This window comes from Elephantulus edwardii, unplaced genomic scaffold, assembly GCF_000299155.1.
Source record: "Elephantulus edwardii isolate Elephantulus edwardi_28Jun2011 unplaced genomic scaffold, EleEdw1.0 scaffold00040, whole genome shotgun sequence".
NCBI lineage: Eukaryota > Metazoa > Chordata > Mammalia > Macroscelidea > Macroscelididae > Elephantulus > Elephantulus edwardii.
In genome coordinates, this window is record NW_006399790.1 from 1,440,389 (window position 1) to 1,465,346 (window position 24,958).

Here is a 24,958-nt window from a genome sequence, read left to right on the forward strand (position 1 = left end):
CCCTCAGAGTTGCATCAATAAGCAACATAATGATAAATGGAGATAAAATAAGGAAAACATTGATGTTGCCAAGGATTTAATTTTATTTGGATAAATGAAGAAATCACATGCTATACTGCATAGGGAAAATTTGGTGCAAAAGTCTGCATTAAAGTGTTCAAAAACAATTTCATTTTGAGAATTAAGGTGGAGCTCGAAGCAAGCCATGGTATTTTCAAGAGCCTTGTATGTATGTGAGAGCAGAACAATGAATAAGGAAGACTGACGAAGAATTGATGCCTTTGAATTGTAATATTGATGAAGACTATTGAATATGTCAAGGGCTGTGAGAAGAGCAAGGAGCACTGGTGCTTTAGTCTGCAGTGAGCTACATTGTTAACCCAAAGATGATGCCTCTGGTGGATCAAACTCACTAGCCACTCTGTGTGAGAAAGACGGGCAGTCTCCTCCTTGTGTCATTTATAGCCTCCAAAAACTCACTGGTGGGTCAGCCATGAGTTTGAGTGGCCAGAAGGACAGATCTGTCTTGGGGGTAAAAAACAGAAATTAGAGCGTTCTTTATAAGTGAGGATGGAGTGATTTCACGTCAAGTATTTTGGACACCTTATCAGGAAGGGCCAGTCCCTGGAGAAGGACATCCTGTTTGGCAGACTTGACTCATGGAACTATCACATTGGCCTTTCAAGGGTATGAATCTTTGCAGGACCAAACTGTCTCAAATTTCTTTTGAAGAGTGACTCTTTTTTTTCCATTGCTGTTGAGTTAGAACAGATTCATGGCTGATCCTACACATGGTCTTTTTAGAGGCTGTAATTCAGATGGATTTGAACTTCCTCGCTCATCTTTGGGTTGGCAGCACAACTCCCTACCAACTGGGTCACTGGGTTCAGGTTGCCAGTCTTTTTTGTTGTTGTTAGCAGACCAATGTCTGATGACACAGTGTCACCAGGGTTCCTAGGCTTGGTGATTGTTGTTCTTATGTACCACTGAGTCAAGCTGGAATTGAATCCTAGCTGACAATCCAGAGGGTTTTCAGAAGTAGTTACCCAATAGGAAGAGATAACTCATCCTTCTCCAGCAGAGCTGCTAGTGTAGTCAAACCATGTCGCTTTGAGTTAGCAGCTCAAAGTACTATGTCACCAGAGCTTCCTTAGGCTTGGTGGTGGTGGTTGTCGTTGTGTATGGTCGAGTTGGAACCGACTCATAGCTGACCCTCCTGCCGGTTTTCAGAGGCATGGGAGGAGACTGCCCATCCTGCTCCCGCAGAGCAGCTGGTGGTATTCAAACCATGTGCCTCCTGTATTGCAGTGCAGCTTCTTGCCACTAGGCCACCAAAACTCCCTTTTTCGGCTTGGTAGAGGGAGCAAAAAAGAGAGTAAGGCTCTTCAAAAAGTGGATAAATACAGTGGCTGCAACAATGTACTCAAACAGTTTGAGACTGTAAAAGTGGCAAAGAACCAGGCTGTGTTTTGTTCTCATGTATATAGGATCCCTATCTATGGGTCAGAATTGACGCAACAGCATCAAAGGACAAGAGCATTTGATGGCTGTGAGGATCAAATGAATATTCAGTATGCAGGTGTCAATAATTGTAATTACTATTTTCATTAATACACATATTTCTTCTGGTGATTTTTTTAAATTCCAATAAAAATTTCTGACAATGAGCTATTATTTTCTATTATCAATGGTTTAATTTTATTGGGATGTAATTCACATGGTTTAACATTCACCTTTTTAAAGTACACAATTCAATGGTTTTTATTATAGTTCTAGAGTTGTGTAACAATCACTACTACTCAGTTCCAGAATATTTCCATCAGTTCAATGGGCTTTCTTAATTGGCTGGTATAACCATTTATAATCCAAGATGAAAAGGAACGAAAGTCCCATCCAACACTTAATACTGATAATGAATGCATTCATTAAAACGAAGAGCTCTTAGGTAAACCGATGTTTTACCTAAAATTTATGTGATATAATGCATCCATTTTAATCTTATTTAAGTACTCAAATATACTTTGCAGTATAGGACAGTGTTCTGTTCTATATAGTCAAAGCCGACTCTATGGCACCTAACAAATACTCAACAAAAACAGAAAACCTAAAAATTTTATGTACCTCTCCTTATATATATCTTCATGTATTCCGCCCTCCCCCCCGCTAGAAATGAATGTTTATGACAGAAATAAATGTTGAAAATCATATAAAATGCACGGAGTAAAACAAAAACCACTCGATTTCTTTTTAGCACATGATGGAAAAAAGAAGTAAGAAAGTCTCTTTATTGGTAATTTTCCCATTAAAAGGTTTTCTTGTACTCGCTTTTGTTTAAAAACAAAAACAAAAACAAAAAAACACCAAAAAACAACCCAACAAAAAACCACCAACTTACTTTGGGCGCTCTTACAACACCTAGCTTCTTCCCTATGCTAAATCCGTTTGGAGTTCAGCCTACCAGGGCCACGCCACATTCCTGGACCTTGAATACTCCCCTCTGGGAACAAGCTAGGAACTTTGCTTTCTTTATTGCTGCACCCCGAGCCTTCGCATAAACTTCCACGAGGGGGCGCCCGAGCCTCCACCCACCATGGGACGCGCGGCGCCTTGAGCGTGTGCCGCTCTGAACGCGGCCTCGGCGGTCTGTTGAACTCCAGCAAAGCCATCTCGGGTCGGCTTCCCTTAGTAAATAAAATCTAAGGATCTGTAAACTCGGACATTCACTCTTTATTTATATTTCACACGCCAAACTTTTTTCACACGCTACAGTTTCTTTAAAAAAATACACCAAAACACCAACTCCCCGCCCCAACACTACCGGAAAAGGAAATGGCTTCTCCCACGGCAGGGTAAGCGTTGGATTGCGTCACTCTAGGGCTGCCCTGGACACTGCCTGAGCAAATATGCGACAGATCTGAGATTAGTAGCCCCGGAACTTGGCACTGTGCTTTCTAGTAAACTAGCCGTCACGGAAGGAACCTAAGCAGAAAGAAGTGCAAGTAGTGAGGAACTTGCCGCAGCTGCCGCCCGCCTTCCCTAGACTTGTGCACTCCTCTGTCTTCCCGCCTCCACGTCCCCGCCCCCTAGCAGAGGGCTTGCGTTGGGTCAGGCGGCCGCCGGGGCCACTTCCTTCCTTTCTGAGCAAGATGGCTGGGGGTGAGGTTGGTGTGACTCTCGGGCAACCGCATCTTTCTCGTCAGGATCTCACCACTTTGGTAAGATTACTGTTTGACAGGACGTAGAATGAGCTTCGAAGTGGGGTGCTCGGGCCTCCTGGGAGGCGTTGGGAGGGTACAGTGCCGAGCTATCAGGAGCCTGGGTTAAGGGTTAGTGCCGCGCGCGTGCCGCCGCCACCTGAACCAGTCTCAGTACTGGCTGTGTCAGTTTGTAGGAGTTCCGTCTCCTCATGGATGAGCCTGGAAGATCACGGTGTAAAATATTAAGGTTTTGATCTTTGAAATTCTGGGAAAGGAGTATTCTCAGTGCCTTATCTCCCAAAGTAGGGACTTCTTAGAGTGGAGGTGTAGTGTTTTGTTTTGTAACGTTTAGGGTCTCTGGGGACATCGGAGTGCCCATCGTGAGTGCATCGGGAAAGCACTTTAGAGAGCTGTACTGGGGGTGGTGCGATATATGGTTCGCAGACAGAGTCCTGTGTTTTCTTACACAATGGTTTAAAAGAAAATGTTATATTTTATTGCAGGATGTTACCAAATTGACCCCCTTATCACACGAAATCATCAGTAGACAAGCCACAATTAATATAGGTAAGAAAATTTTGGAATATTAAATTATTTGATCACCGTAAATAAATAAAACTTTCTTTTTGCAGGTAACTGAATTTTAGGAGGATTCAGATAGACGAGAAGCAGTTATTGAACCCTCAAGAGCAAAACATTTCCTAGATTTCTTGACATAAATGTCTAGCTTGCAAACTAGGTGTGAAGGACAGATGTAGACATGGAAAGTTCAATGATGTAGTCATGTAGTAGAAGATTAAAGAAGAAATGGAACACGACTGCACAGGATCATAAAAGCACTTTGTGAAAGTCTTTATTTTCTGTATAAGTTGTTATTAAATAGTTTGGTGTTTGTGGGGGGTTCCCTAATTAGCACCCTTAGAAGTTTAGAGAAGTTATGTTGACTGTGTAAATTTTGGATACTGGAGAGTCTGTACAAACATAGTAAAGCCTAGTTAAAAGTTAAAGAGTCTGCCATGAGGCCTTTAAAACGTTGTTTAGTAATGAGCTACCCTTGACAACATGACTAATTAAACTGGAGTGATTTCTTATTTTCAAAAATTCTTTTCTGTTGTGTCAAGGCTTTTCCTACCTATTTGCCTCACTCTGGATGGATAGGCTCGAAAATTTCTTGACAGACTTCATACTTACTAAGAGTAGTTCCTCTCAATGAAAGCAGTCCTTTTTATGTGTAATATTGTGTGATGAATAGTAATTACTACTCACCCTCCTCTCTAAGGTTCTTCAATTTTTTTTTTTTGGTAGATGAGAGTATACACCGCAAAACATACACCAATTTAAGTTTCTACAAAATAGTTTCGTGACATTGGTTGTGTTCTTGAAGTTATAAAGCCATTCTCACCTTCCTTTTATGAGCTGCTCCTCCTCCACTAACAAACTCAGCTGCCCTTCAAGATTCCTTTCGAGTTTCTGTCATCACTTTGATGCCACATAGATAGTTTTAGAAAGGATAGTGCTTGAGGCAGACTTTTTTTACTAGTTTCACTAAACTAGTAGGATTGGACTTCATGGGATGTTTCTAGATTATCTCAGAGGAGTAGTTTCAGGCATTCATCCCACCTCTGTGGCTCCACAAAGTCTAGAATCCGTGAGAATTTGAAAATCTCTTCTGCATTTTTCCCATTTTGATAAAATTTTTCCATAGACTTTTTGATCAGAATGTTCAATAATGATAGCCAGGCATCTTTCTATTCTTTTATTTTTGAACTTCCAGTCCTCTTTTTCTCTTGGCAGATAGAGACCATTGGCTGTGGCTTATATGGCTACGTGCAAGCTTTTAAGATCCTAGGTACTGGGGGAGCTCTGGTGGCCTAGAGGCAAGAAGCTGCACTGCAATCCCAGAGATACACGGTTCAAATCCACCACTTGCTCTGCCGGAGAAGGAGGAACAATATCCTCTTGTACCAGTCAGATCTGATTTGACGGTACACGCACACAAAATAATAATAAATAAAAAAAATAAAAAAAAAAAAAAGATCCTAGGTACTGCGCAATAATCTGAGAGATAAAATAGAAGCAGTCAAGATGTTATTAGACCAATTAACTGAATGTCACATGAGTCCATGACTTTAAACCTCCAGGCCAAGGAACCAAACCTCTCACGTGTTTGTACATAGATGGTCTCACTCCTCATGTGGGATATAAATGTATTTACTGGTGTTCAGCTTAGAGCTATTATAGTAATCTGTGTAGTGTGCCTTTATAGTCAGTGCAGTATTTCTGCTGCCTTTTAATCTGTGCAGTATTTCTATCACCATTAATCCCCCACTTGACCCTTCTCTCCTTCACTTGTTGTTATGGGCTGTTGAGTTGGAACCAACTCATGGCTGAGCCTCCAGTGGGATTTTAGAGGCTTTAAAAATTACACATCTTCATTGGAGGGGCTGGTGGATTTGAACCACCTGCCTTTTTTGTTGGCAGCACAACTTCTTAAAACTGAGCCACCAGAGCTTCGTTCTTCCCCTAGTAACCACTAATAAAATTTGTTCTCTATATGAGTGAGGAGGCCTTGTGATATTTTGTTATTGACATATTACACTCAGTTCTGTGGTCAAGTTCCACCCATATTATGTTGTTAGGTGCTGTCGAGTACAACTCATATGGACCCTATGAACAAAAGATCTGAACCCTGTTCTATAACTGTCATCGTTCCTCTAGTGTGTCATGGAGTTTCCAAAAGCCTGTTATTTAAGAAGTGGATACCAATCCTGCTTCCAAATCTGTCTTAATCAAGGAGCCCTACCAAACTCTGTCGACCATGGGTAGCTCTTACAGCATTTGACACAATAGTGGCACAGGTTTCAGTCTCACAGCAACCTCAAGTTATCTCCGTACAGACTACTGAAAAACAAGTACTGTACAACTTTGAACAGTGTTCTCCCCCCATATTATGTAGCATACATATATTAAAACTTTATTTTTTCTGTTGGTTGAAGAGTATATCATTATATGCCTCTACCGCATTTTTTCTCATTTATCTGTTGATGGATACTTGTGTTTCTACCTTTGGGCTTTTGTGAATAGTGCTGCAGTTAACATTGGTATACAATTCTATTAGAGTCTCTGCTTTCAAGCTTTTTAGCTGTATATATTTCTAAACAAGTTGTCAGTTATATGGAAAAGTTCTCCCTAGTCCTCTGTTAGATCAAATTTTTTAATACAAAAGTTATATTGTAGGGAAAATTGTTGCTTTTATATTCTTAGTTATTATGTAAATTGTGACTTTGGTTTGCTACTCTAACACTCTTGAAGAACTCTCTGATGTAATTGAATGCACATGAATTACTTTATTTTTCTTTGCCTATAGGTACAATTGGTCACGTAGCTCATGGGAAATCTACAGTGGTAAAAGCTATTTCTGGAGTTCACACCGTCAGGTTCAAAAATGAACTGGAAAGAAATATTACAATTAAACTTGGATACGCTAATGCCAAGGCGAGTTGTCTATTGTGGAAGTAGAAACTGTTTAAATTCATGTTGTTGAATGTGCAGTCAACAAATCTATAATTTTTTTCATTGAATCTTTTAGATTTATAAACTTGATGACCCAAGTTGTCCTCGCCCAGAATGTTACCGATCCTGTGGAAGTAGTACACCTGATGAGTTTCCTACAGACATTCCAGGGACCAAAGGGAACTTCAAATTAGTCAGGTAATCTCCTTTTGTGCCTCATGCTGTACAGACTCTACTTTTTACATATATTGTCTTATATATTTTGAGATGTTTGACTGAAATCCCAATTGCAGAATGCCTTTGCTATTTTCCAAATTTTTTTATTGCCTGTAATGGAGCTCTAGTGGTTTAGTGGTAAGGAATTACACTACCAACCCAAATGCAGGCAGTTCAAATCCACCAACTGCCCTGTGGGGAAAAGATGGGCAGTCTCTTCCCATGGGACTTAAAGTCCCTGACAGTTCACTGCAGGGTCAGCCATGAGTCAGTTCTGTTTTAGTGGTACACAATCCCAACTTCAGTCATAATTTGACGAGCCAAGCATTTCAGATTGGGACCCCCTTTAAATTTTGCACTTGAAATGTTGCCTCTTTTGCTTCACCCTAGTCCTAGCCATGATCAGAGATTAGCAAACTTTTTCTTTAAAATGCGAGATAATATTTTTCGCTTTGCAGGCCAGAGTCTCTGTTGCACCTACTTAACTCTGCCTTTGGACAGATAATAATGCTGCTTATGGCAACGTCAGCTTCTTAAACATCCGTGTCCCAGAACACCAAGCTATCTGAATGCCATAAAGCCATAGCCCTACTCCTGTCTGGCTGCTTTATGTGTTGCCCAGCCCCCAGATAGTAACAATTTTGTGTGAATTCTGCCATCTTATTAGAGTAATGCGGACATCTGTTTTACCTGGGTGGTTTTAGGTTTTCAGGGTGCTGGAGCTACTGCTCTCAACTGGTAATCTTTTTCCTAAAAGATCAGTTTCAGGGCATGTATAACTTTACATTTAAGTCTGGATTTTAAGGTTGACAGTTGTTTCTCAATTTGTAGGCATGTTTCCTTTGTTGACTGTCCTGGCCACGATATTCTGATGGCTACTATGCTGAACGGTGCAGCAGTGATGGACGCAGCTCTTCTGCTGATAGGTAAACAATACCAGAATTGATTTTGACTAACCAGTGTGGAGCAAATCCAAGATGAACTGTTCCTTAAGGGCCATGTTCTTTGCCTCTTGAGGATGACATGAATGGAAACTAACATGTCATTTAGGAAGACATCTTGGCCTGCCAGCTTTCACAAAGTACTAAACAAGACGGGTTGGGGCTGATGTCTTAAGAGAAAGTTTATAGTAATAATAACAGTTGTTCTCTTTATCCCTCTTAAAAAAAGCAGTGGATTTTTTATCATTGAAATCATATGAAGTGATTTGTTATTTTAGTTTTCAACTTACATGTCAGAGTATGTGGTGTTTCAATTGTTTTGTTTCTGGACGGAGGATCATCTACCGCCCATTGACTTGGACTGGTTGTATTTAGATGCAAGTAGTCACATGAAGTGCAAAAGTCTAGCCTCGGGTGGGGATTTTCAGGGCTAGGGTTGTGCTTCCTTTTGTGGGCTGAGATTTCATTGCTACGAGATGAATTCTTCCATGAGCTTGCCAAACAAGTGTAGTACAAGGAACCTGCACAACTCAACTAGGGGACTATCACTTTTGGGGGGCTGGACAAAGTATGCATATTTCTGATAAAATACTGTGTTGGCTGTCATCACAGGTAGTAACGAGGAGGAGTCCCTGGTATTTAATTATAATTTGTAGACTTTTAAGTGTCTGCCTCTTCTAAGTATGCTCAGGAACCTGTCTGGACCAGAACAGCTCTAAAACTGGATAGAGCTGGGGAGCTAAACCTTACACATAAACAATAACAGACCCTGACAAGAAAACAATTTCCTAAGTCTGCGCTTCTTCTAGCTTAGGACCACGAATGGGAGTCAAAAGAGAAATGATCCACTGTATTCAAGAACCGGGCATGAAGCGGTGGCAAGAGGTGGACAGCTGGTAGTGATACAGTGCTCGCCAAGATTTCTCCCTTTAAGAGGGCTGGGGCATCCAGTGATCAACTTCTTAGGGGCCAGCTAATTTTTGTTATGGCTGTGATTGTGGTGCTAAAATACAGTTAGCATAAAATGTACCATTTTAACTGTGAGCATGTGTAATGGTGTTAAATACATTTAGAACATTATGCAATCATTTATGCTATCTATTAACAGTCACCCATTTTTCCCTCAGCCACCAGCAACCTGTCATCTGCTTTCTGTCTTTTAAGTATTTGCCTATTTCAAATAGTTTCAGTTAATTATTATATGTCATTTTTTTATTCTTCTCATCTAGCTGGTAATGAATCTTGTCCTCAACCTCAGACTTCCGAACACTTGGCTGCTATAGAAATCATGAAATTGAAGCATGTTTTGATTCTACAAAATAAGATTGATTTGGTAAAAGAAAGTCAGGCTAAAGAACAGTATGAGCAGATCCTTGCATTTGTCCAAGGTAAGAAGCTGTAATATCTTAATAAACCTGTGGATCGATTTGTTGTTAGTTGACAACAAGTTGACTACAACTCATAGAATTACTTTGAGAGACCTACAATTTGTTGTTAAGTATCCTTGCATCCTTTTTTAACTCATAGAGACCCCATGTGATAAGATCTAATTGCCCCATGTGATATGCTAGACTGTAATCTTGCAGAAACAAATTGCTCTTTTTTCCATTGGAGTTACTGGATGTGTTCCAACTACCCACCTTTTGGTTAGCAGCCAGCTATTTAATTAGTGTTCCTGCAGGCCTTTGTTAATCCATATATAGCAAGTTCATTTTTTGGTACTAATTTAAAAAAAAAATTAAAGCATATTTTTTTGCATTTATTCATTGTTGCACAAGCAAGTTCATTTGTCATGTAAACTTACAGATCTTAAGCTTTATTTTTCTACTGCTTTTGTTGTATGAGAACCACTTGTGTACAAAGTAGAAATGTCCCGTACACTTGGTTGGTTCTCCCCATATGTTTTGTTGTTGCTGTAAGAGTATACACCAAATCAGCACTTTCTCCATGTACAATTTCATGATAGTGTTCAAGCTCTGCCTCCCCCATATGCCCTTTCCAAGCCAAATTCCTAAGCCTGTCTTCTGAGTAGCCTCTAGCCGGCTTTGAGCCACCAATCTTTTGGCCAGTAGTTGGATGTTGGATGTTTAACCATTGGCACCACCTATGTGACTCACTGAGCTCTGGTGGCCTAGTGGATATGGACTTGTGCTGCCAGCTCAAAGGTAAAACAGTTCAGATCTGCCAGCTACTTCACAGGATGAGCAGTCTCCTATGTGATATACAGCCTCTGGATACCCATTGTAGTGTCAACTGTGAATTGGTTCTGACTCTGGCCATGTGTTAATGTTGACTCATTACTTACTAGTCACCTGATACAAATGGTAAAATCTATGTTTCTAGATTTGCTATACCATAGTACATTTTTGCTGACTGAAAGCCACAATTGAAGTTATCATCTGAAAACTTGGAGTCAGATTTTTAAAAAAGAAAATCTTCTAAAGATAATAAAAATGAAGAAAGCACTTTTATAATGATCAACCTGACACTTGTGTGTTTGTGGGTTTTTTCCCAATTTTACTTATTTTGTTGTTGAGAATGTACACTTCAGAACATAACCATTTAGCTGTTTTTACACATATCATTTAGTTTCTACATGTACATTGATTCTTCCAGTTGTACAACCATTCTCTCCTTAATGAGGCATTTGTTCCTTGCTTCATTAGTGTAAACTTCCTGAGAACTAAGGTTCTGAGCTGACTTTATAATTTGCGTTGTCAGTGTGATTCCAGTAAATAGGTTTTTACAGGAGCCTAATGCCCAACTTATACATTCTTTTTCTTTTTTTTTTTTAACCTTTTTAAATATTTTTATCATACACATACATTGTTCTTTCCCCCCCTCATATATTATGTTTTATACAATCCTTTTTTTTTCTTCATTATTATTTTCTCATTCATATTTGTATTTGAATGGATTTCTGGACCCACATTGGACTTATTGTAAATTTTTTTTTTATTCTTAACAACAGTTTACAGAAAGATTGGGTTTTCATTCATTATTGCACTTTTCCTTCCTCCCCCAGTCCATTTTGCAGTGTTCCAGATTGTAGTCCTATATGTATTCCTTTCAGACAGTTAATCCCCTCTTCTGTTCCAATGCACTGTTTATTATCTATCCCCTCTTTTCCTAATCTTCCTCCAACTCCCCATGTCAATCCTATTGTTTGAGGGTTTTTCCCTTGTTGTGTACCATCCAGTCGAATCTAACTGGCACAGGAGGAGATTGCCCCTCCTTCTCCAGCAGAGAGCTGGTGATTTGAACCATGCTTCTTTGGGATTGCAGTACAGCTTCTTGCCACTAGGCCACCAGAGCTCCCTTTGGCCCTGTTTTTAGTAGTGGTTCATTGTGGGGTTTGTTTTTTTCCTCCCAGTATTTGTCATTTTGTGACTAAGATATTTCACTCTCTGTACTGTCTTCCAGGCTAACCCATGTTGTATAGTGTTTTACGAGATACTTGTTTTCCAGTGCTGTATAGTATTCCATTGTGTGGCTATAACACATTTTTTCTATCCATTTCTTTGTTGATGGGTACTTGGGTTGCGTCCATCTCTTTGCTATTGTGAATAATAGCAATAAACATGGTTGTGCATACGTTTGAGTTGTGGCTCTGGTAGTGAAATTTTTTTGTCAAATGATGTTTCTACTTCGAACTATGAGAAAGCACCAACTGTCTTCCATAATGGTTGTTACATTTTACATTCCCACTAGCAGCGATTAAGAGTTCTAGTCTCGCCACACCCTTGCCAGCATTTGTTGTAAGGCATTCTTAATGATTAAATTATAAATTGGTTTTTTTAAGAAGACATCAGGGGATATTTTTGGTTTAAGGTTTAAAGATTATCTCCTACCATGAGAATTCTGGCCTCAAGTGCTCTAGGAAGTCTAGAGCCCATGAGAATATAAAAATCTGTTATACATTTCCTCTTCTTTGAATCAGGATTTTTTGATAGAATCTTTGATGTTCAGTTATGGTATCACGGCAGCTTTTATTTCTTCTGGTCTAATGACGAAGCAGTTGTTCATGGAATTATTTAGCCTCATTTGACCCTTTCCTCTTTCACTCCAGGTGTGTAAGGACCACTTATTGTGCTTCAGATGACCAGACAGTATTTATTTCTCAATAGTAGCTATTTCCAGGACTGAAACTAACAAGGATTTATTTAATCTTTTTTTTTCTTTAATGTTTATATTGTGCTTTGACATCGTGGTGCTTTTTCATTAGGAGAAAGACATGTGTCTTATCTTGACACTTGATTATCTTGGTCTTATTTTTCTTCATAGGAAGACTAACTTCCTCTGAATCTAGCTGTATCTTAAAAAGAATTAGGCCTTTTGATAAAAATTGTAGGCTGGGTCTATTTCTTGACTAGTCTGTTTGACTTATAATTAAAAAGCAAATACTTGTGGTAGGAGTATTTGATTAGTAGAGAGTGTATATGTATATATTTTGCATATATTTTTTTAATTGTGGTTTGAGTGAAAGTTTATACTGCAAATTGATAGTCCATTTAAACTTTCGTTCCTGTTTTGTTTTATGACATTGATTATAACCCCCACATTGTATCATTGCTTTTCCCACTATCTGTGTGGTTCTTATTTCCATTCATCTTCCATCCTCTCCCTTCCTGCCATCTGAGTTTTGTCCTTGGGTAAATGTTGCCCTTGTAACGCTATGTTATTGATTGATTGGTCTCACTGCTGAGTTACCTCCCTGGTAATTTTCACTTTGTAAATCTGTTTCTTGTTTGGCTACAAAATATGCCAAAAGAGTGCGTTTCATTCCAGGCTCAACAAGCGGTTGAGCCATAGTTTGGGAGTTCCACCAGTCTCCATCAGACCAGTAAGCATGGCCATTTTTGTATTTTGAAGTTTGTTCTACACATTTGTCTCCCACTCTATCCAGTATTTAGGGGGGATCTGGTGGTTTTGCTAACCCAAATATTCTAAACCACCAGTGGCTCTAAAGGAGAAACATAGGTAATCACCCATGTGATTAACAGCCTCTGAAAACCCAGTGCAGGGTCAATTAGAAATCAGTTAAAACTCAGTGACAAGGAGATTTTTTTTTTAATACCCAATCCTTAATTTTATCTTGTAGTTTATTGAGATGTTAATTACATGTTACTAGTAATCTCCAACCAATAAAGTACTCTTTCCCAGGAGTGCTAGTATTTTTAAACGGTTTTACCATTTTATTATTAAATGTTTATTATTAGAATATTTGAAAATGTTTCCTTAAGGAGGATAGTAGTTTAAAGAGTAAAAAAGGAAATAAACAGTGTTGGCATCTTTCTAAACAGAATTATCACTTTCTGTTCCTTTTTGTATGGGATATTCAGTAATCTTTTTCCCCCATAATCTGGTGGTGAGATATCCAATCAGACATACATATGTTCAGTGACATTGGTTACATGCATCACAATTTATTAATAATCTTTGCGGATACTGTTACATCACTGTTAATTTAGACTTTCAGTGTTCTCATCTGTACCCTAGAAGTACTGTTGTCAGTTTGTATTTATTTAGATAGTTTTTTATAAGATTGTAATGTTCAAGACAAGTATTCTCTGTTTATTAAGCCAAATGTTGCCCAATGCAAAGGGGACATGACATTAAAATGAGAACCTAATGTGCTTTATAAGTTTTTACTTAGAATACAGTAAGATATTCCCTCAAAATAAGCTCAGGAAATAAAGAATAAGCAATAATTTAAGAAAATTTGAAAATAACAAGGTACAACATTTCTAACTGAAAATAGATTTACTGAAAATCTTGATGTATTTTTTTCCAAAGGAAATTCTAAATAATGTGCATTAGATATTAGATATATGAGATGAAAGAATAAGGTTTATTTAAATGGATAAGTTTAAATGGGCTTTAAATTTGGGAAAAAGAAAAATATCTGGTGAGGTATAAAAAGATTGAGAGAAATATATAGAGGACTCTTACAGTCTTAACAGTTGTTTTATGTCACAGAATTGGAGAATGGGTTTTGTAAAATGCAAGAATTTTCGTGTCTGTGAATTTTGTTGTACAGGTACAGTGGCAGAAGGTGCTCCTATTATCCCAATTTCTGCTCAGCTTAAGTACAATATTGAAGTTGTCTGTGAGTACATAGTGAAAAAAATTCCAGTACCACTAAGAGACTTTACTTCAGAACCTCGACTTATTGGTAAGTGATAAGATTTTATCGTTTCTACTTGATAATTCTCCTGTAAGGGGTTTGCTGTTTTTTTCTCTGCCAGGGATGATATAAATCACAATCTCTATAATTTTTTCCCCCATTTTAACAAAGGAAATGAGTTTATGAAATCTAAGGGCTATAGTTTATTTTAAACTTGAGAGTAAAAGTACAATTTATACATAAATTGAAGTAGATGGGTTCCAAGATTGTGCTGGCAGTGCCGAATTATATTATTGGACCAAGGAAAGGGTCCTGAGATATAGTAGGAAGACGTTGTTAACATTTTTATGTGATCAAGATTTAGTAAATTAATATTTTCATTTGTCAACAAGATAGTAGAACAAATTAGAATCCAAATTTTTTCAATTAGCAAAGAGTTTAATGTGTCTTTCACTTTAGTATAAGCTTTTACAGTACCATTATTGATAGGCTTTGATTATTTGTGTGGTTGCTACTTAGGGATGCACAATTCTTTTTAAAAAAGGTATTGAGCCCCTCTTGTATTTTATGGAGAATGTTCTCTTGTAGGGGGAGTTTGTGATGTGTACCCCTTGTTAAAGATCACTGTTCTGACCACCTGAGTGCAGGTGGTTGTTGTGTGCCATGGAGTCAGACCCCATCCATAGCTGACCCTCCAGTACGTTTTCAGAGGTAGTAAAGCACACGGGAGGAGAAGCTGTTAGATTCCCAATGCATACCTGTGGGATTTAATACTAGGCCATTAGAGTGCCCTATGTAGTCTTAAAGTTGTTTTGTTGGTTTAAAACTAAATTTTTATTAGAGAAGACATAAACTATAGAGGTATATGAAGACAGTTTCTCCCAGCCTCCAATTCCTGGCCCCTCAGCTCAATAATAACTAGAGTTGACTATTGGTGTGTATATTCCCACACTTCTTTTTGCTTGTGCCATTCTGTGTAAATATACAAGCTACAAGCATTTACGGCTTTTTTCATTTTCTTCTTTATGGAAGTAGGATCACACGGTTGATAACATTTTTTTTTATAACTGTTTTTGTAACCAGCTTTTCCCTCCCCTCTTTCCCCCCTTAGCAATATTTGAGGGTCATTCTTCTAGTTTGGTACCTATATCTGTCTTTTTTTTTTTAACAGCTATGATATTCTTTAATGTGGTTGTATCATTGTATACCACTTATTAATGAAATTTTCCATTGTTTCAGTTTTTCTCTGTTGTGAGTAATCCTGCAATAAACATTGGAGTAATAATTAATACTAGATTTGTTGCACAGTTATCCATTTGGTATAAATATTAGTTAAAATTTTAAAAAGTTTAACTTGGGAAAGTTAAAATTCACAGGATTAACTATAATTTTTTAAATTTTTTTTCTTTAAGTAATTAGATCCTTTGATGTCAACAAGCCTGGCTGTGAGGTTGATGACCTCAAGGGCGGGGTTGCTGGCGGTAGTATTCTAAAAGGAGTGTTAAAGGTAAGCACAATTTTTAATTTTTTTTTTCTTAATGTTGGTCAGGAAAAAATAATGAGAATCCCAAACTGAAAAACAATTTTTTTTAAATGTATCATTAATTTCAATGAAAATTTACAGAGACTTTGGGTTTCCATTCATTCATTGTTGCACTTTTCTCCCCTCCATTCCTTCCTCCCTCCCCCCCAGTTCACTCTTCTCTTTGAAAAGTAAAAGAAAAATTCTTTCATTGTTTTACAATCCCTTCCTCCAGGTCCATTCCACTATGCTCTGGGCTCCTGTCATGACAAAAATACCTAATCACATATCCCTTTTAAACAGTTTTCTCCCTCATCTGTTTCAATGCAGTATACATTATTGAACCCAGCTTTCTCAGTCTCCCCCCAACCCCGAGGTCAGTCCTGTTTTACAACAGTGGTGCCACGCAGTATTTGTCCTTTTGTGACTGAGATACTTCACTCAGCATGATGTCCTCCAGAGTCACCCATTTTGAATAATAATATTGCATGAGTTCCTTGTCTTTCAGTGCAGCATAGTATACCACAGCTTCTCAGTCCATTCATTTGTTGATGGGCACTTAGGTTGTTTGCAACTCCTTGCTATTGTGAACAAAGCCACAATAAACATGGGTGTGCATATATCTGCTTGGATGTCTATTATGGTCTCTTTGGGGTATATTCCCAGTAGTGGAATTGCTGGGTCAAATGGTATCTGTATTTGCAACTTTTTGAGAAAGCGCCATACTGCTTTCCATAGTGGTTGCACCAAGAAAATATTTTTTCATAGTTTCTAGTACTTGATGGACATTTTTTTTTTCGGGGGGTGGGTGTGCGTGCGCCATCAAATCTGACTGGTACAGGAGAGTGAGGTGGTTCAGGTTTCATAGATCTTCTGTCTTTTCCGGCCTGCCTCCATCCTTTAGTAGTGATCTTTGAAATAATGCTTTCTTTTTTCAGATTCATAGTTTTTCTGCTAGGACTCTTGAAGTGTGCATGGTGTTTGTGTTTTCCAAATGCTTCTGATTAACTTATTTATATTTTTACAGGTGGGCCAGGAGATAGAAGTCAGACCTGGTATTGTTTCCAAAGATAGTGAAGGGAAACTCATGTGTAAGCCAATCTTTTCCAAAATTGTGTCACTATTTGCAGAACATAATGATCTTCAGTATGCTGCTCCAGGGGGTCTTATTGGTAAGAATTTTGCTGTCATTTCTCCAATTCTTATTGGTAGACATTAATGATATATTTGATGGAAAATGGATTACCCAAAAAAGAAAAATTAACTGTGACATCTTAATTGGACATTTTAATGCTCGAATAGGCATGGTTATACATTCTTTGGCTAAAGCTGTTTTTCAGGTCATAATATGGTTTCATATGTTTATAAAAATTATTCTGGTGATTTAAAAAATTATGAAATATTATACAACAAAGAGTTTCTCATTTCATCCATTGTTAGAGGTACAATTCAGTAATATTATATACTGTTTAATTCACAACTGCTTCTAGCACCACTGTTTGTATCCAGATTTTCCACCACCACCAAAACATTAAAATACCCATTGATATGGAAATCCAAAATCTCTGTAAATGTTCGTTAAAATTACTAAAATAAAAAAAAAAACTGAAAAGAAAAAACAAGGACAAAGTGGACAAGGATGAATTTGACCTCTGTTAACTCCACAAAGGGTAACTGTTCTGATCAACATCATCCAACATATAAAACTGACTTCTATTAAGGTCAGACATGATCTACTCTGCTACACCTACTTGCACTAATTAATGGATCTAGTATTCACCACAAATGACCACACAGTTTTACAAAACCTCATTTTTCTCACAGTTGTGGTGTTTATTAAGGGAATAGGTTGAGGGTAGGGAACGCAAAAGATACCAAACAATGAAGTCCAGATTCAGTCAACAATAGTCTGAACTCAGGTTAATAGACACATCTCTTCTTCTATTTAGGATTGCTTGTCAGTGAACCTGAAGATATATTTTCTTAATTAATCTAAGAATAAATAATTCTGGTGTAAAAAAAAAACAAACCCATTGCTGTCCAGTTGCATCTGACTCATAGCTGATCTTCCTTTGGGTTTCCAAAGCTGTAAATTAACATGAGGGGAGGGGAAATTTCTCATCTTTCTGCCTTGGAGCTGCTGGTAGATTTGAACCTCTAGAGAGGTGTGTCCTTTGGGTCAGCAACACAGTTCTCTATAGACCGCCCTACCAGAACTCTATCCTAATGTAATACTCTTTAAAGAAGAATATGTTTTGAGTTTGGCATAAAAACTAAGATTGACGTGGTAAATAGTTGACTGCTAACTAAGAGGCTGGCAGTTTGACTCCACCCAGTCACTCGGACTTGGAAGGAGAAAGATGTGACAGTGTGCTTATGTAAAGATTTACATCGTTGGAAACAGGCAGTTTTGCTCAATCCTAAACTCACTATGAATCAGAGTCAACTTGAAGGTAGTGGGTTTATTTTGGAGGAGTTTTTCTTAGTGTATTACCACATGTCCAGGAAAAAGCAGGCTCAGTGAGAATTAGTCAGAGGTTATGCATCTTTTAATTAAAGGAGAAACTTTAATGAAGTTTATGTTTTGACTCTGATTTGGCCTATATGTTCATTTTTTCCATTACATCTTGAAAATAAAGTTTAAAAAAAAAAGTTTATTTTTTGCTTTTTTTTGTGAACAAGTAAACTTGGTTTTTAAATGATGCAACCTTTTTAATTATGAAGTTTTTGCAACATTGAAATACAGATGATAGGATTGTAATAAACGCCATATTGCTACCACTAACTTCAACAAATAATTCACCAAGCTTGCTTTATCTACATATCTCATCAAAGATCCATAACTAAATTGTTTTGAAATGGATTCTAGGAATCTTATAAAGTTTTTTGGACAGTATCACTTTGCTTGATACCATTTTAAGGAAGAAATGACAAACAGATGTTATGCACATTACTTGGGAATTCTGTACATTTTCAACTTAACTGAGGGTATTCAGACTCTTGGTTTTGAGTTGGACTGGTATCTCTTTTTTTTTTGTGTGTTTAGAAATTTAATTTATTCCCATGATGGAGCGGAAGGAGGAAATGGGGCTAGAACCTGGTCTGCCCCTGCCCTCTCGCCTCAGAGACGGAAGCGTCTGGGTGGGTGGTCTAGCCAAGGTCTCACCAGGCCCAGGAGAGCTCCCAGGCAGGAGGCCTGTTGAGGTGAACAGCAGCCTGGACTGGTATCTCTTGTTACTCTTATTTTATTTAAAACAAATGAATCCTGCTCACAGTTGCCTGCCCAGCCAACTTGTAATTCTTTTTCTTCCAATAAAACAGAATTGTTGTGGTTTCACAAGTTTTTTATGTAGTTGGTTAGAGGCATATGGAAATTTCAGTGTATTGAAGTATATAGATATGTGCTAGATTTGGGGCTAAACAACTAACCTTACAGATATTTTAAGAAGTAGTTACATATATATATCTATATATATTCTTCTTTCTATTAGGAGTTGGAACCAAAATTGACCCCACTTTGTGCAGAGCTGACAGAATGGTGGGGCAGGTACTTGGTGCCGTGGGAGCTTTACCTGAGATCTTCACAGAATTGGAAATTTCCTATTTCCTACTTAGACGACTTCTAGGTGTACGCACTGAAGGAGATAAGAAAGCAGCAAAGGTAAATATTTTTTTTTTAATTTTGTTTGAAAAAGGGCATAAAGATATTAAACTAGCTTTGAGTTTTGTTCATTTATAGTTAACATACTTGGACCAAGAGGCAGTCGTCAGAACAGAGCAGGGAGACATTGGATGGTTCAAAATCAAGAAAGGGGTCCATCAGGGATATATTTTGTCTCCATACCTTTTTAGTCTATATGAAGAACAGATCATCCGAGATGCTGGGTTGTATGAAGAGGAATGTGGCATCAGGATTGGTGGAAGAATCATCAACAACCTGCGTTATGCAGATGACACAACCCTGCTCGCTGAAACTGAGGAGGACCTGGAGAGAAGGTCAAGGACTGCAGTCTTCAATATGGATTCAAGCTCAGCATCAAGAAAACAAAGATTCTCACCACTGGGCCAATTGGCAACATCAGTATGGATGGTCAAGAGATTGAGATAGTTAACAGTTTTCGTTTACTTGGTTCGACAGTCAATACTCTTGGTAACAGACCCCAGGAAATCAGGAGACGAATTGCATTGGGAAAGTCAGCTGTGAGGGACCTCTCAAGAATACTGAAGAGCAGTGACATCAGGCTGGAGACTAAGGTACCCCTGATCCAGGCTACAGTCTTCGCAATTACGTGCCATGCATCGGAGAGTTGGACAGTGAATAGGGATGATAGAGAATTGATGCCTTTGAGTTGTGGTGCTGGAGAAGAGCGTTGAATATACCATGGACTGCTGGAAGAACAAACAGGTTTGTCCTGGCGAGGGTGAAGCCAGAATGTTCCCTGGAGTCAAGGATTCTGAAGCTTCATCTGACATATTTTGGGCATGTTGCATGGAGGGACGGCACAGGAGAGGAAGACCCTTCATGAGATGGATCGTTTCTGTGAGTGGAGTGGTTGGAATGAGTGTGTTTGAGACGGCGAGTTTGGCACAAGATAGAACGGCGTTTAGGACTCTTGTACATCGGGTTGCTATGAGTTGCAAACGACTCGATAGCACATAACAACAAATATATCTTAGGGACCTCTGGTGGCCTAGTGGCAAGAAGCTAATTGCACGCAATTTGAGGTCACCAGCTCCACGGGAGAAGGATGGGCAATCTCTACCTATTTGATTAACACTCTCTGAAAACCCACCAGAGGGTCAGCTACGGATGGGTTGGCTCTGACTCTTTGGTACACAATAGCAACAATAAGTTTCTGTTTGATAAAGATTTACTGTTCCTGATATATTTGTTACTCTGAAAGACAACTGAGTAAAAATAAGTTGGCAAAGAAAGATGATTGCTGATATTCAGTGTTTGTAAGGATATAGGCAAATAGTAATCAACATCTCTAGCCCAACACTTGTTCCTGTGAGGTGGAAGTCAGATATGCCTCTTGTCCAGATCAGTTTCTACACCAGGTTGCTCCCGTGGCTTTATCTTCTTTGCAATGACCACACAGAGCTCATAGGCGATACTCAATTATTACAATTTTTATTAGAAAAGTAACAGATTATAATTCAGGAATGACTCAGGATACAGTTCTTCAATGTGGACAGGTTCTCAGTACAGGAACTCTGAGTCCAAAGACAGGCTCAAATCTGACTATTTTTTCCCTGAGACAGCGAAATCCCCTCTGCTCTGGAATTGACTTGCTTTTAAGCCTTACAGGATAGCAAAATTGACCAATCCCCTCATCAGAATTCCATGTTCTTTACATGGCCTTGTCAGAAGGGTTCCTGTCCAACAGCTCCTCTGTGGGAGAAAGAAAAGCAGTCTCCTCCCATGCAATTTACTGCCTCTGAAAGGTGCCATGTACCTTACTTGCATTATTATCAAGCTGTCCCCAAGCACCTTATTTGCATAATCTCAATCATTTGGTGAGAATTAGAAGAAAATAGAAGGGTCGTAAAAAGCTATCTCTTGTACCCTATGGTTTAGTTATTTCTCAAAGTATTTGGTAAATATCCATAAGTTGTATTGATTTTGAGACTTGTTTTCTTTTATATCTTTAGGTGCAAAAGTTGTCTAAGAATGAAGTACTCATGGTGAACATAGGATCCCTGTCAACAGGAGGAAGAGTTAGTGCAGTTAAAGCTGATTTGGGCAAAATCGTTTTGACTAATCCTGTGTGCACAGAAGTGGGAGAAAAAATTGCCCTTAGCCGAAGAGTTGAGAAACACTGGCGGTAAGCTTTATTTTGTTGACTTTTGGCCCTGTTCTTGGGGAATATATATACACAAACATAGGCAGTTTTCCTTGAGTGCAGTGGTGTTCTTTGAGTTACCTGTTTGGATGACTTTGAATTCTGTCTCTCTAGCCTGAATCTGTAAGGCTGTAGTCCCATATTTCAGTGCAGATACTGCTATTTCCTGCCATTTATCTCAGTCATGATCTGTGTAAAAGCCAGTAATCCATTTCTTTGACTGTTTAAAAGCTTTTTATTTTGGGATTTTATCAAACCTAATAAAATTGTACCAAAACCCCCTATAAATTCTTTAACCAATTGAAAAAAGACTATCATTAATTTTCTGAACCAGTAAAGCAGTAGATTGCACAGATGCCCCTTGAACTCTTTAATGTTTTCCCAAGAACAAACGATATTTTTCTTTAACCACTTCAGAAAATTTAATAAAATGGCATCTGTGGTCATTCTTTAGTTTTATCACTTGTCATGATAAAGTAGTCGTTAATAGCAGTACTCCGTTAATAGCAGTACTCCGCCTCCAGCCTAAGATCAGGCACTGCTTTTCAGTTTTCATGTCTCATCTCTGACTGGGAACTTCCTCCACCTTTCTTCATCCTTCTTGACATTGACAATTTTGAAGAATACAAGATAATTAGTATATACAGTGTTCCTCAATTTGGAGGCATCTGATGTTTCTTCAGAGTAGATCCAGATTATTTATTCTTGACTGGAATACTTTGGTGTTTAAGTTATTCTCAGAGAATCACATCCAGAGAGAGAGACACCTGTTATCTGATAGTTTGACATTGGTGAAGTTGATTTTGCTCATGCAGCCAAAGCATTGTTTTGTTCTTTGCTATATATTATTTTATTCTTGACACTGTTAAGTGGTCTATAGGGAGATCCCTTTGAGACCATGCAGGTAGTTTGTTTGCTCTTTGTCGTATTCTCCCCTTCTCCTCGCCCCGTTTAGCACCTGTTGGTGAGGGGAGCTCTTGTGGCCTAGTGGGTAAGGAGTTGTGCTGCCAACTCCAAGGCAGGCACTTTGAATTCACCAGCTGCTTTGCCATTCATTTGGTTTACAGCCTCTGAAAACCCACTGGAGGATCAGCTGTGAGTCGGTTTTGACTCAATGGCACATAATAGCAACATGAAGGTTGCTAAATAGTGATTCACAGCTCCTTCCCCACAGCTTCACCATTTCACACTGGTCATTTAGTATTCTCCATTATTTGTTTATTTATCTAATTATAATATAAGGAGCTTTGGTGGCATAATATTAAAGGGAGGTGTGCTGCTAACCCAAAGATAGCACCTCTCTGGTGGTTCAAATCTTCTAGCAGCTCCCAGAAAGGTGGGCAGGTTCCTCCTGAACAAAAATCCCTAAGGATCACTTATGAATCAATTCCAACTCTACAGCCATGAGTGAATGAATTATAACATGGGCTAATAGGATTCTATTTTGTCTAGTAAGTTATGATCTGTTGTCCTTATTTAGTGCTTAAATTATGCAAGATCTGGCCAGTGAACTCTCTTCAAGCTGGTGCCTGTAAACTACAAACATTTCCTTTCTGTCATAAAAAAGTTTCTGATTCATCCATATCGTCTCTTCCTAGTTCTAAAATTGGCTATTTCTCAAAGGACCCCTGGTACCTTTTAGTGGGGAATAACATGTATAAAAAGAAACTGTGGGGCCAAAGGTGCTGTGAGGTGGCCTAGTGGTAAGCAGCTGTGCTGCAATTCCAAAGACATACTTTGAATGCACCAGCTGCTCCACAGAAGGATGGGCAGGCTCCTCTTGTGCTGTTTACAACCTCTGAAAACCTGCTGCAGGGTCAGCTATGGTTTGGTTCCAACCCGATGGCACTCAACAATAACAACAGGTACTATCACTTCTAGGTTCTTTGCATAGAGCTGGGAAGCACGTGCAGACCTTTGACTTTTGACACTTTTTACTATTCCCATTTTCCTGAGTCTGTCCCGTTCGTTATATGTGACCTTTTTATGGCCTATATTGTCATTATTTCACATTTAAAATTATTGCTAATTTGGTTTTCCTTTCTTTGTTATTTAAAATTCAGCTGAAATTAACTTTTCTATAATTATATTTTATTAATTTTCATAAACATTTACAGAGATTTTGGGTTTCCATTCAAAATTAACTTTTCCAAATCATTTTCACATGTTGTGTTTAGTCCGTTTTCTTTTCTCTCTGTTGTTACTCATGACTGAAATTTCTGAAAGCATACTTTCACTATTTTCACTTTTCCTTCTGTTTCGGCCAACATAAACCCTCCAAGTTCGACTTCTGTGCTCTCATTGTCCCCGTAGTTACTCAAATCAACTCTGATGCTCTGTTTCTTTTCACTGCCTGTTTCCCTTATGAAGCCTTCCCCGAATATTGTGCCCCATAATGGCCGCTCGTTACTTAAGTGTCTGGGAGGTTTATCACATTTAATACTCTACAATTTAAAAGAGTGAAACTTTTTGTTGTCTTTAAGTAAATAATCCTTCATAGTGATTTATTCCCACTTGATTTCTCTTATATGTGATTGTACTGCTCTTATGGACATGCTGATTGATTTCTTGAGTATTTTAAAATACACTTGAATAATAAGCCTTCAGAAGTCCTCAACATGGAATGTGTTATTATCTGCCTCTTAGTTTATATATTTCTTAAGTGAGCACAGATTTTAAAACAAAGGATCTCTTTTTGTCCCTACCCACCAATATATATATTTTCTATCCAAGTGGAATTACAGCCCTTGCTTGAAAATTAGCAAATATATTAAAATTCTTAAAACTAAATATCTGCGTGACTCTTATGCTCTTTAGAATTCTGGAGGGATTTGTTTTGGTTTTTAAATTTTTATTAAGATTGTTTTTCTGGAAGATAAATTGAGAGCTCAATCCAACCTGGGAACAGAGTGATCTCTTCAAGAGATCTTACCGATTAGATGTTGTTCTGTGTCTTCTTTTTACCCACGAGGATCATGCTAAATTCATTGTGGTCAGTTGATGTGCTGTGAAAAGTAGGAAAACATTTTACAAAGAAAAAGGTAGAGAATGAGGGTTAAAGAAAAGTCAGTAGGTGATAATTCATGTACCAGCATGGTTCCTTAGGTGGACCTGTGGTTGTTCTGAGGAGCAGAGGTATTTTGGTAGAGATGAGCATATGTATAGTGGTTTGCTTTTCCTATCATTCATACTAGCCAGAGGCAATCTGTCAAGTCCTAGGAATACAAGAAGATAGTGTGTGACAATGGATTTATGCCACATTTTTGAGACTTTTTTTTATATGAAGTAGAAACTTAAGGAGTCGAACTTAAATCTGGAAGAGAGACGAGTAAAAAACTAGTTAAGTCATATGACTATGTAGTAATAAGGGAATTAATATAAATCATGATTCTGATTTCTTTTTTGTTTTGCAGTTTAATTGGTTGGGGTCAGATACGAAGAGGAGTGACAATCAAGCCAACAGTGGATGATGACTGAAGAATCCCAGTTAAATAACGAAGTAGACTTCCAGATGAAGTCGGAATTTCCCTTAATAGGCCAGGGGTTTATTTTCAAAGCAATCCTGGGGAATTACTTTCATAGCTCATTAAGTATAG

The 24,958-nt window shown here is 38.3% G+C and overlaps 1 protein-coding gene across 1 annotated transcript; it reads left to right on the forward strand.

Moving 5' to 3' along the window:
• Window positions 1-3,132: 3,132 nt before the first annotated feature.
• EIF2S3 (eukaryotic translation initiation factor 2, subunit 3 gamma, 52kDa) lies at window positions 3,133-24,958 on the forward strand. Its single transcript, XM_006885037.1, has 12 exons — window positions 3,133-3,215; window positions 3,701-3,764; window positions 6,565-6,692; window positions 6,787-6,908; window positions 7,758-7,852; window positions 9,097-9,255; window positions 13,908-14,042; window positions 15,407-15,501; window positions 16,544-16,688; window positions 19,008-19,177; window positions 21,172-21,344; window positions 24,776-24,958. The coding sequence occupies exons 1-12, from the start codon at window positions 3,147-3,149 to the stop codon at window positions 24,837-24,839; spliced, it is 1,419 nt and encodes a 472-aa protein (XP_006885099.1). The 5' UTR covers window positions 3,133-3,146; the 3' UTR covers window positions 24,840-24,958.

Bases quoted from the DNA above. Each gene is read 5' to 3' on its own strand.
- EIF2S3 (XM_006885037.1), top strand. From the start codon at position 3,147: ATGGCTGGGGGTGAGGTTGGTGTGACTCTCGGGCAACCGCATCTTTCT. The intron at 3,765-6,564 runs GTAAGAAAATTT...CTTTGCCTATAG, and splicing joins ACAAGCCACAATTAATATAG to GTACAATTGGTCACGTAGCT. The intron at 14,043-15,406 runs GTAAGTGATAAG...TTTTTCTTTAAG, and splicing joins TTCAGAACCTCGACTTATTG to TAATTAGATCCTTTGATGTC.